The sequence below is a fragment of the Podarcis erhardii genome, assembly GCF_964252035.2.
Source record: "Podarcis erhardii genome assembly, chromosome: 6".
In the NCBI taxonomy this organism is placed as follows: domain Eukaryota; kingdom Metazoa; phylum Chordata; class Lepidosauria; order Squamata; family Lacertidae; genus Podarcis; species Podarcis erhardii.
This window is the reverse complement of record NC_138510.1, coordinates 78,264,482-78,277,500: the sequence shown is the minus strand read 5'-3', so window position 1 is coordinate 78,277,500 and position 13,019 is coordinate 78,264,482. Positions and strand designations below refer to the sequence as shown.

General features: G+C 42.1%; 1 protein-coding gene across 1 annotated transcript in view; it reads right to left on the bottom strand.

Moving 5' to 3' along the window:
• The window catches only part of LOC309343926 (putative oxidoreductase ZK1290.5), a 60,072-nt gene extending 47,694 nt beyond the window's left edge, over positions 1-12,378 (bottom strand). The window contains exons 1-3 of the mRNA XM_081866165.1: positions 12,282-12,378; positions 10,579-10,827; positions 4,372-4,473 (exon numbers count right to left, since the gene is read on the bottom strand). Coding sequence (XP_081722291.1) covers positions 4,372-4,473; positions 10,579-10,827; positions 12,282-12,318 — 388 coding nt within the window. The 5' untranslated portion in view covers positions 12,319-12,378. The remainder of the gene's footprint in view (positions 1-4,371; positions 4,474-10,578; positions 10,828-12,281) is intronic.
• Positions 12,379-13,019: the final 641 nt, after the last annotated feature.

Genomic DNA, 13,019 nt, shown 5'->3' with positions numbered 1-13,019 from the left:
TTAAAAAAAAAAAGGCGTAAGGAATTCAAAAGTTAGTCCTGTGGGCAGGTGAAGGTGATGGAGTACATGGAGCTGGCGGAAATGACTGGCAGAATCCGAGACCAGGGAGAAGAGTCGGTAGAAGAAATTTAAAGACTATCTACAGAAACACTGTAAAATTAAGGAATGTTAGAAGGATGTTGGAATGAAGTTATGTGGTTTTAGCAGTAATGTTATAAAGGAGTATTTAAAGATGGATTATTAACAGGTGAGAATGTAAAGTTATAATATATTAAGATAAACTATTAAGATAAAAGCAAAAATGGAAAGGATTTGCTGAAATAACTAATTGAACTAGAATACAAAAAAGGGAGGTGTGAGGAGGCCAGGGAAACAAGGATATGAAAGTTAAGATATGGAAAGGTTGACTTGTTTTTAATTGTTTTTACTTTTTTGTATTATGTATTTTTTGTTTCTTTTTCTTTTCTTTTTTTCTATTCTTGTAACTTTTTTGAAACTTTAATATTATTTTTTTAAAAAACCCAAAAAAACAAAAGTTAGTCCTGTGGCAAAAAACCCCCCTGCTTCCTCACAGGAATGAGCGAGCATCCATTGCTCAATTCCAAAATAAGTTGGAATTGAGCAATGGATCAAATCAAATGTTTTATGAGCATCTGCAGCCTTCCCTGCCAGTCCCTTGCCCTCCTCACCTAAGAGAGGAAACATGCATCAAATGAAACTTCGCCCCACCCCAGCCCAGTCCACAATGAGGACACAGGACAACTCAGAGTAAGCTGGCCTATCTCACAAGCCTGCATCTCAAGGAAACTCTTTCCATACCAAACCGCCCTCGCCCAGCAGCGGCCGAGAAATTAAAGCACAAGTTGTTGCTGTTTATTGCGGGTATTTACAGCCCAGTCTTCCAGCAAATGTGCAGGCCTGTTTAAATAGTCAGAATCCACAAAATCAATTAACAGGACCCAGCAGCCGCATCCACAGGGCAACCTTTGGATTATATTCCTGCTGTTTTTCTCTCCGCAACAACCCATCAACAGCGAGCAGCTCCAACAGCTGTGGGTTTGTAGCCCAACACTGAGAGTACAGTCATACCTCGGGTTGCGAACGCTGCGAGTTGCGCTTTTCCGGGTTACAGACCGCGCTGAACCCGGAAGTAATGGAATGGGTTACTTCTAGGTTTCGGCGCTCGCACATGCGCAGAAACACTAAAGTGTGTCACGTGCATGCGCAGCGCTGTGGGTTGTGAACGCTGTGGGTTGCGAATGTGCCTCCCACACAGATCATGTTCACAACCCGAGGTTCCACTGTACTCAAAAAGGCACCAATGGTAGCTTTTTGAGGTTGAGGGGCAGGCAGGGAAGTTCATGTTTGGGCCACTCACCAGACTTGATGGTCCAAGAAAGGCTCCTTAGCTATAAGGACACCAGAGTGGAGGGAGGTTAAAGTCCCTCTCCCTGTTTGCCTCCTTCCTGCCACTGCTGTTACACGCCAAGGTTAAACTATTGCTTAAATTACAAATCCCAAAACCTCAGAGGCTATCAAAGACCATCTTCCTTAATTTCTCAAGCAGGCAGGCGCGAGGGGAGACGTTTATAAATAGCTTGAATTGCAGCTTTTATAGAGAACATCCCCATTAACTTTTATGACTCTTAAGTCACATTCTCATTCTGTTCTTGGAATGCCCCATCCTTTTCAAGCATAAACAAATGGAAAACCCTTTAAAAAAACAACAACGTACGCTTAGAACACAGTTTTTGTGACAATCAAAATCAACTCCTAGAACAACTGTGTAATAAACCATAGTGGTTGATTATTACTGTCTTTTAAAAAAATAAAATAAAAAACCTAGAAAGCGTGAACAAGCAGATTTAATAAATGCATTTCATTGCTTTCACTCAGTCTTGTAATTTTTGCTCCTGATCAAATGCCTCATCTTCCAGTGTTCTTTTTCATAACTCCACGTGTTTTAATTTTGCTAATTGTTCACACTTCTACAGTATGCTTTCAAAGGGTCAGTGAAAAAGGTTTGAATCGTTGTTTGAGGTACTGGATAAAATACGGATATAACTGGGCCTGCATGAGGTGGTTGGTTGTTTGGACAGTATGGCTCACCAAGTGAGTCTACAGCTGGGGCAAGACTTGAAATAAGTTCTTCCCAGCTTATCCTAATTACAGCACAATCCTGTGCATCTGTAAACGTAAGTTGTTCTACTGTAAGTCAAAGGGGACTTACTCCTGTGTAAGTATGTTTAGAATTGAAAGCTTGGTCACAGTGCTACACAAGCACTCAGCTGTGGAAAATAAATGATCAATTAGAAGGAACAATGCTATTTAAAAAAAAAAAAACTGCTTCTAAACCCCAGGCCAGGGCCATAAGTCAAAAGGGATGATTAAGCATTATCTGAGTGTCAACTGAAACTTTAGTGGTTAACCATGCAAGCAAATTATTTAATCATTTCTTCCCTCATGGGGTACTGCCTATAAACCTCCAAATTTATTAACATTTGCATATCACTTCAGAAACACATGGCCAGAGGTTCAATTTTTCTGCATTGCTTGAGGCAGAAAGGGGTGATTTGTGGGATGCAGGAGCCGATGGACCAGATAACAGAAGACTCAGGACAGAAAGGCTACTTTAATTGGAATGAGATTTACGTGACGTTAATTTAAATAATGTAGCTTAGGGTGGAAATTGTGTTCGGCATCCATAGGTTCTGTAATGAAGTTTCATGCAGGGGTGATAAATCGAGGATGTGCCTAACATACAGTTTTAATTCCTGACGTTTCGCTCGGCCTAGGTGCAGATAAACAGCCAAGTTAAATTAATGCACATGATGAAGGAAACAGTACAGAAGAGGGGCACGAGTTGTGGGGGGGGGGGGAGATTCAGTTCAAAAATCTTCCAAAGAGATGCTTTGTAAGTTAATTAACCTGGGGGTGGGGGAAGAGAGAGAGAGAATCAAGTTTCAATTCCTCGTTCAGGCAGTCAACTAAAACCCTTGCCCCAAACCACCAACAGAAAATTGTTACACCAATAATATCCCCACCATCACCACAAGGGCTCTTTGGTCCCAATTAGTATCAGCTTTGAACAGTATTGGTAAGGCTCTGAGAATCTGCAACCAGACCCACAAACCCACTGTAACAAGAGTACTTGGGTTTGAAGCCATGACACAAAGCTACTTCAGTTCAGCGGCCTTGCCTTTTTTTAGCATTCAATTCCATTTGAAAACAACGACAAGACTCTGGTGTTTCGGAAAACGTTTCTTGAGGTTGTCCCTCCTCTCCCCGATTACAGTCATAGGAAAAAGAAAGAACACCCTCTTTGAATTCTGTGTTTTTACATATGAAGACATAATAACAAACCTCTGTTCCTTGGCAGGTCTTAAAATTAGGTAAATACAGTGGTACCTCGGGTTAAGTACTTAATGTGTTCCGGAGGTCCGTTCTTAACCTGAAACTGTTCTTAACCTGAAGACCACTTTAGCTAATGGGACCTCCTGCTGCCGCCGCGCAGCCAGAGCATGATTTCTGTTCTTATCCTGAAGCAAAGTTCTTAACCTGAAGCACTATTTCTGGGTTAGCGGAGTGTGTAACCTGAAGCGTATGTAACCCAAGCTACCACTGTACAACCTCAGATGAACAACAACAAATGACATATTACACTGTGTCATGATTTATTTATGGCTCTAGATTTGGGGTATCCAATGACACTGAGGTGGGCTGTTCTCTTGATAACCCACTTGGTCCTTCCCCTCGGGTCTAGGTCACCCCCCCCCAATCTGCTGTGTCCCACTCCAGGGTCAGAGTCCTTCAATGGGTCCTGCTCATGATTTCCCTCTGTGTTGGGCCTGTCCCACGTCAGACACCTCCGATCCCCAATCTCTTCCCACTCCTTCTCTCCACTGGACATTTCCAGAGAGCTCCAGACAGCAATGCTGCTTCTCATTCCCACCATCACCATCTTATAGAGGCCTACTCTGAAAAGACTGTCTTTAGGCCTCTTCTTCACTGGACCAAGAAAGGAGCAAAGTTCATCAGGATTGCTAAGTGTTCAGATGTTTAAAAAGCACTGCAGGGAAAGGGTAACAAAACTCCAGAATGGAGCACTGTTCTGTGACACTTCCGAGGCCTGGTATGAATGATATCAGAACATAGCTGTCAACTTTTCCCTTTTCTTGCGGGGAATTCTATTCGGAATGAGGGAATTTCCCTTAAAAAATGGGAAACATTGACAGCTATGCATCAGATTGCCCTAAGATATACCCCGAGTGGAAAAGATGGTGAAAATGTGTCATGATATCCCAACAGAAACACTCTCTGCATTTTTGCAACTGTGAAAAAAATCAGCAGCAACTATCAAAGCCACCCCACCTTTCTCATACAACTCTTCCATGGCTTGCCAAGTCTCTGCTCTGACTTCTCGATTGCTTTTACCAGGGATGTGCGAGTCAGGCCAATGCACCAAGTAAAGATCTAAAAAGAAAAAAGAAAATCCAATGTTGCTTTTCATGAACAAATCACACCAAACTTGTTTTAAAGAACCATAAAGCTCCCAATGAAAAAGTAAATCAGCTGTTGAATTGGGGAGTTGCAGTCTCCACCTGTGAACCATTAGTACAAAACACCGAATGGTGCAACCTCTGCTAGTTTTAATGCAATTTCAGTGCAAAAGTTCCAGTGAAGCAGCCTTAATATGCAGGTAAGCCCAGTTTCCTAGATGCTCAAAGACACAGCCACTCCGCAGACAAAAAGCAGTATACAAAAGCAGTTTTGTGCTGAGCTTGAGAAACTGCAACATCCCAAGCAGAATGACTTAGCAGCCCTGAGAACTGCAAGACCTCTGGCCTGTTCCAATATGTGGGGCTTTCATCCTTCCTCGAATCAGTGCCTCCATGATTCTGCATGCAAGCTGCATCTTGGATGTCACTGGTTCTTTCAGTGCATACATTCAAGTTGCATTTTGCAGGGTGAATATATACAAGTGAGGGGAAGTATACTGGCAGTAAAAAATCACATGTTCAATTACTGTACAAAGAGGCTCTTCACCTCAGCACAACAGAGAGTATCTTAAGCATCAAGTTTGTTGGGTTCCTTAGAAGTCCTTTCAGGCACCGGCACACCAGAGATTGTCATAATTTGTACAGTATTTATACAACAAAGCAACACAACTTTGGATGTCCCAAGGTGAACATATTACATGCTTATAAACCCCTCCCTCCCCATCTTCTTGAAATACCTGTCAGAAAAGAATAAACCAGGAATCTTCTTGGGAGCTTCATTAACTATGAATCCCAAAACTGAAGATAAGCTCCCAACTGGTGCCAAAGTTTTGTAGTCGTTTTGCAGCATGAACCCAGGTTTAACACATTTTAATCTTATTGTATTGGGTACTCTGCACACTGCTTAGAGACGAATGTGATTAAGCTGTATACAAACTGCTGAAATAATTAATAAAGAAAATCCCCATCATGGGATCTATTTTTGGTCATGTTAATGCATGGCGAAACATCAGGAGGGTGTTACGGAATGTCGGGAACTGGCTTTTCAAATTAATAAATAGAGTGTTTAACAAGTCTTACACCTTGCTCACCCTAACAGCTATGAGCAAATCATTATTATTTTTCTCTTTTTACTGGTGAAGGTCTGAGGGCTGACCAAAGCCACCTACCCAATTTACAGGTGAACTCAAAGTCCAAATCTAGTCCTCTACCCACATGACCACAGAGGTCCAAATGAGATGACCAGAGATTTTCAGTGCATTGTTTCTTATGGGCAAAGTTCATAATGTCCCCTTTACCACCAGATAGGAAAAACAGCCACTTAGTCACATGAGAGCTGGTGGAGTTCATGCTTTTAATAGCAATAAGACACATGCACAAATGGATGGACTGAGCTGAGGAGTGAATGGAATCCTGTTCTGCTGCTGACACTGCAGTAGTGTGAGCAAATGCTTAGTCATCATTTGGAGTGGCTTAATGTGCAACCTCAGCAAACAGCATTAGAAATATATATTTTTTTGTCTTTAAAAAAAAAGGAGGGGCCACTTCTCTTGACTTTTTGCCCTCTCATATGTCTAGCAATTATGACATATGCATACATTCCATCAAGCATGAATGGTGTGGATATCTGTGTCCACGCTCCTCTTTAGAAATAATTCAAATATACCGTATTTTTTTGCACCACAACACTCACTTTTTTCCTCCTAGAAAGTAAGGGGAAATGTCTGTGCGTGTTATGGAGCGAATGCCTGCGGGTGGCGGGGGGGATCTGCTGCAGTCGTGAGCAAAGGATCCATGGTTCCCCTTCCTTCCCTCCTCCATGGTTACAAAGCATGGATCCACATGGATCCTCAGGATTTTTGCATTGGGCTACTCCAAACTCACTGTCAGATCACATGTCTGTGGCCACAGCATGAACCACAAAAATCATATATCCACTATTTCGTTTAGAATATTTTTTTTTCTTCCTCTAAAAACTACGTGTGTATTATGGTCTGGTGCGTGTTATAGAGCGAAAAATACGGTAAGTGATTCCACTTTTAAAATAAATGGGGAGCGCATAAAAAAATGCAAGCAGCCACTGTTGACAGCAGCACGTACTTATGCTCAGGGATGCACACCCAAATACAGGAAGTCAACTGAGAATTGGTTCTAGCACCACTGACCAAAATAATAATTTCAATTCTGCTTTATGCTTTGAACAGGCTTTGAAAAGAGTCCTGCTGCAGGTTCATATGCTGGTTTTGTTGCCCTTTGGGGTTCATTATGTTGTTCTGTTTGTTCTTCTTAATGCTGCCTTTTAGGTATTATTTCAACTGCAAGCCACTTTTGAAAGCCTGAAAGATGGGTTATCCTTTGCAGAGCAATAATTGTCCGAAAAGCAGGATAAAAATGCAGTAAATAAATATACAAACCAACCAAAATATTTAAAAGGAAACCATGATTCTATCCAAAGTTAAGCAATTCTCGTCTTTGCAATACTTATGCATATGTGGCAATATGATCCACTGAACTCAGTGGAACTTATTTTTCCAAGTAAATGCACGTTGGATTGAACTGTAAGTCCCACTGATCCCTGTGGGAATTATGTTTAACTCTCCTACTGAAATCAAGCCTTAGAAAGATCATGTCTACATGTTTTAAACCCCAGCATTCAGGGTATATATATATATTTGAAACTAAGCCTTAAGATTCAAGTGTTTCCTGGACTCAGTATTATCTGCAGCAGAATAAAACTGCTATTTCACTGTGCAAGAAGCGCTATAGCTTTTAGCCCAACACAACAGCTATGCACCAAAAAGTGAGAAGGAAGCCAACATTCTTCAGACACACATCTTCTGCTCACTACAGGCAATCAAATTAATGTTACATGGTGGCAAATCAGAACCAAATGCCAAAAACACAAAATAACCTAACACATCTCAATGTATACAGTATTTTGATATACAGCCAATTCTGCTATTGCAAGTCAATGGCCATCTCATTAATTTTCCGTTGTTGTGCGTTTCCCGGGAGTTGTTAAAGCTTAGAAGAAAAAGTCCCATTCAAAATGTAAGGCTGACTTTGCATCGTTAGCAGTCACCAGCATGCTTGTGAGTGGAACTAATATTTGCAATTCCATCCGAATTCCCAACAGAGTCAAAGGGAAGCTGCTAACAAAGACCAGAAAGTGAGTCAAAACACACATGGGAGAGAATAAAACAGATTATGCATTCAGCAAAGCACTGACCATAGTCAGAGTGATGGAGAGTTATCTGCAATGAACAGTCTAAACAAATCCCAGAGTATGCAGCCTCTAAAGCCAAAGCCAGAGATTTTATATTTCTGCAATTTCATATTGATTCAGTAAGAATGCTTGCCATTGGAACATAACTCTTATATGGAAAGAGTGAAAATCATAGTCCCCCCCCCACACACACAATGTAATGAGTGGAATGTATCTGTTAAAGCCATGTTCCACAGCTAAATACAATACACTGTGATTTGTCGTGAGTTGGACACAAAACCTGCAGATGGCTTTTGCACAAAGAACATGCACTCACAGTTCTTTAGAAAAACTCTAATGCAAAATCAGGAAATGAGAAAACCTGCACAAGTCAGCATGGGCCCAGGTGTCACAGCAGCTCAGTGTTAGACAGGAGACATCTTAGCGCATTTTGTACCAACAATTTGGAAATGATCCCTGTTCCAAACACACTGAGATCAAAAGGTTTCTGCACAAGTGTACAACTGGAGGCTGCCCATTTGCTAAAGTGGACACTCGTTTTTAGCTCAGGGAATTATCCCTTGGTAGATTGTGCATTATGATAATTAACAGGTAAGCAAATGCATTCTTGAGATCTTACAGTTCAAATGATTGGAGATTTGGTGTTTGTTTGTTTGTTTTTAATCCAATTTCTGCAGATACCCCCACCTGCTCCAATTGCCCCTGAAAGTCTTCCACCTTGGAAGTCTCTCCTTGGCTGCCAAGGGTCATGTGGTTTGTAGTCAGAAATCAGGTGAACCGTGTGTCATGTGCTGCCAAGGGGAGTCCCTGCAGAGGCACTCCTAATCCATTCTCAAGTCCTCTGCTGCCAACTACTTCTCCTCCATTTCCCAAGATAAGAATAGGAGTGGAAGGGATCTAGCAGGAAGGGAGGAAGCAAGGTGAGTTGCAAGACCCATTAAAAAATGCAACCCAGCTTGAAGAGGGCTACACTATGAGTGGGAGGGAAGCTGTTTTTTAAAGGCATCCTGTGCCTCAATATTTGTCACACGCCTTATTTTGGCTTGCATGCAGTAATGCCTTAATGCACCTCACTGATGCATCCAAACTAAGGGCAGGTGGCACCCCCTCACCAGCTACAAAGCCACTGGGGTGCCTAAGTCACAGTTCATATTGCACAGCGAGTGAGGATAAACATATCTTTATGCAGCTCCTATTCATCCTAATGGGACTTGGGGAGAATTTTTCAGTAGCTTTTGCCTCTTGTGTTGCCCGAGATGGCAGATTGGCAAGGCAAGTTATTTTGAGACAACTCTGAACTGCCATCGGATGCAACAGCACCAAGTCCCACAGAAGGAAAGTTTATGTAGTATAAAAACCACTATGGAGGACATACCTATGTGAACTGCAAATCACCAAAAAACAGTTTTACTGTGGCAGGTAGGTCACAATTGTTGGACAGGGTAATTAAGAACACTGTACTTTGAAACACTCATGAACAAGTGGCCATCCGTAACTTCTGAAGCAATGGTGATGGGAGGAAACCAGCTCATCCTTAACTGGGAAAGTGCAAGCAGAAAGCCTTTAGACCTGCCTTCCAAATGTTGCTAGGCTACATCTCCAATCAGTTCCAGCCAGTATGGCCAATAGCCAGGGGCACTGGGAGTTGTAGTCAAGCCACATCACATTGACTGCCTCTGTTTTAAACCAGGTATCAAGGCACATGCTCCTTAAGGTTCTATTGGGCAGCTGGCTCAAGGACAACATGACATCTGGGGGGTGGGGGGAATATATTTTTGCATGGAAATACTTCTGAAGCAGCAGATCCAAAGATTTCTTTGAAGAAATCCCCCAAACCAAATGCAAGTGTTCAAAGAGCAGCAACAAAATTTAAGGAAGTAACAAGAGGAGATGCTGTGTCATTGTGAACTTAGTTCTGCAGAGCTATTGCAACAGCATTGCAGACAAACACAAGTGTCGGGATTCTGGGTCATGACACACTGCCAGTTTTCTTACTAGGAGCCAGTGCTGATGTAACCAGGGCAATATCTTAACCATCGTAAAGGGATTGGGTACTGGACACAGAACACACATTCCCCCAGACTGAATTCTTCCCTTCTGCCTCAACCATTGATGTCAACAATGGTTAAGAAGAGTTTGGATTTGATACCCCGCTTTATCACTACCCTAAGGAGTCTCAAAGTGGCTAACACTCTCCTTTCCCTTCCTTCCCCACAACAAACACTCTGTGAGGTGAGTGGGGCTGAGAGACTTCAAAGAAGTGTGACTAGCCCAGGGTCACCCAGCAGCTGCATGTGGAGGAGCAGGGAAGCGAACCCGGTTCACCAGATTACAAGTCCACCGCTCTTAACCACTACACCACTCTGGCTCTTTTAAGTTCCCCACTTAGCTGTCTTCAAGAGCTGGTTATGGTGGGAATCAGGTCAGTCTTATCTATCACCAGGGCTTTTTTCAGCTGGAACTCACTGGAACACCATTCTGGCACCTCTCAGTTGGGCACCATTGTCATTCTAAGAGAACAAGGAAGGCGTTCACGGTGAGTTTCAGCACCTCGTTTCCTAGAAAAATAGCACTGCCTATCAGTAATGCTTCTCTAGCATATTTACAGTTAAGGGACACATGAAGAATTAGCTTTGAGAGGCTGTGAAGAACCAGCGCATGATCCCACTCCTAAGCTCTTTTCCATGACTTAAGAAACCTCTCCATGATGAAAAGCCTAAGTTTAATATAAGAGGTTTGGTAAAAGCATTTTGCTGCAAGGACACCAGCTGGGCAAGCAATGCACGTGCTAAATATTAATCCAGATTTCCTAACAGGATACTGCAAAGAGAATTAGGGGGAGAAATGCCATACCTAGATACTCAACACCAAGTCTCTTGCACGACTCTAAGCAGGCTTGTTTAGCGTTCTCATAGCCATAATCTGTATGCCAGAGCTTGGTAGTTATCCAGAGATCCTCCCGTTTTACACCACTCTCCTTGATGGCCTCCTGCAGGAGCGATTCACAGCCATATCTCTTTGCCGTGTCAATATGACGAATGCCACATTTCTGAAGCGCATACACCACAGCATCATGGGAGTAGCCACCATAATGGGATGTTCCTTGAAAACACAAAAGGCAAAATTTTCATTATTTTATGAATACGTTTTTCGTATTTCAAATAGGACTGCAACAGTGACGTGGGGTGGAAATTTTTTCAGTGTTTTCTTTTCCCGTTGAAAATCTTCCATTGCATATGTCCATCAGCAACGATGAAAGGAGGCCATCTGCAAATAACTGTTAGGCAAGCCTGGCAGTTTGAGAGTTTTTAGCTTTGTTTACTAAATGCAAGTAAAAGTAAGCATGAAAAACCAGATCACTTGTATAAGATTTTCTGATGCCACTGATTCCCCCCTCCCATGCCAATCATCTCAATTCCAGAGTTTTTTCCAACACAAAAAAATCTGGAAAAACCCACATCGCTGGGATGCAACATATAACAAGTGAAATGAAAATAAAATGAAAATAGATTAAGTTAAAAATTGATACCCAGGGATAAAATCCTATATTTCATTATTTTGGGCACATCTGTCACCACTGCAGTTAAGCTACTTCACACTTCACATCCTGCAAATTTTGCAAGGGGACTGACGATTCTCTATGAAAGTTGTCTAGCTTCCTGTCTGTGGTTTCCAGGATTCATTGGGAAGTGTGAAATAATTTATTTTACATGGATTGTGCTTGAAGTGGGGAATGTTGTCAGTCAAAACAGGCCTAAGGTGCCTCATTACTAGATGAAATCTAGTAGTATTGATGTATGACTTTCTTTGCATCCTACATTGAAAACTCAGCTTCTGCTAAGAAGGCATACCCCGTGATGTGCCTTTCCATGTGAGACGTTTGTGTCAAAGTGATCCAACAGAGTTTTGAGTTTGACTGATCTGATAGATAAACTCAACCCATCCCCAATGGCTTCTGCTGGCCTTTGCTTTCCACGCAGAAAGGAAACATGTGGTTTGCTTTCTCTGTGGCAAACTATGCTGCAATTGTGATATGCGCTGGGCAAAATTCATTTGAATTGCTCATCTGCTGACGATTGGCAGCTGAGTGTTTCAACAGATTCCAATGAGGTGACATTATAATAATAATAATTTATTATTTGTAGTCCGCCCATCTGGCTGGGTTTCCCCAGCCACTCTGGGCAGCTTCCAACAAAGATTAAAAATACATCAAAATGTCACACATTAAAAACTTCCCTGAACAGGGCTGCACTGATGGAAATGACAGTTCCATCTATAGTTTAGAAAGTTTAGAAGTGTGAGCAAGTTGCGGGAAGGCATGGTTTCATTCAAAGAATCTATCTATAGTGCACAGAGAAAACTAGTGAGGGCAGGGTTACATCTTTTTTACCAGAAAAACCCATAAACATACCCCATGCCTCTAAAGTGGAGCGGGCAAGCACACAGGCAGGCTAGGAGCCACGGTCAATTCACTTCCAACAACAGTGCAAATGAAATTATAGTAGCAAGTATCCAATTCAATTCATGTGCTGTTTTTAAGGTTTTCTTCTGCCTACCAAAAATCCAAGTTCTGTTGCACAGATGTGCGTCCATTTTGTTAGTTCTGCAAAACTTATGCTTTTTTCATTATTCATGTTTTCAAACAGCTGAGAACTGTCAACAAACAAAGGAAGGAAAAACAAAAGGAACTGAAAGTCATTGTGACATTTTGAACCTCTTTTTTGAAATCCTAAGAGCTAGAAACTTGTATTTTTAAAAACATAAAGCATTGCAAAACACATACAATGCTCTGGTTTTAAGAGCAGGAAAAAATTGTTTGCAAACCCAAGAATGCAAGTGATTTTAAGGGGTCTGAATAGGGAATGACGTTCCTAGCAGCCTAGATGCATGGTGGTAAGGTGACATATGCAAGCATATTGCACAGTACGCAAGCCAACAGGAGAGGAAATGGCTTAGCCAGAAGAGCAATTAGCAGGTGGACTGCAAGATAAAGAACATGTACCCTTGCGGGTACAGCAGGGCCTGCGTTTATCTCATAATTTCTGGATATCTGTTTTTTCCTGCCTACCGCCCATCTGCCTACCAGCACAACAACTCGAGGAAGAGCCCACTCAACTCTCAGCCTTCGGTCAGCTCTACACTAAGTTTCCAAGCTCACCCATTTGATATGCTAGTTCTGTGGCGCCTTATATAATTTTTTGTTGTTGTTAAGTTGTGTCCGACTCTTCGTGACCCCATGGACCAGAGCACGCCAGGCACTCCTGTCTTCCACTGCCTACCGCAGTTTGGTCAAA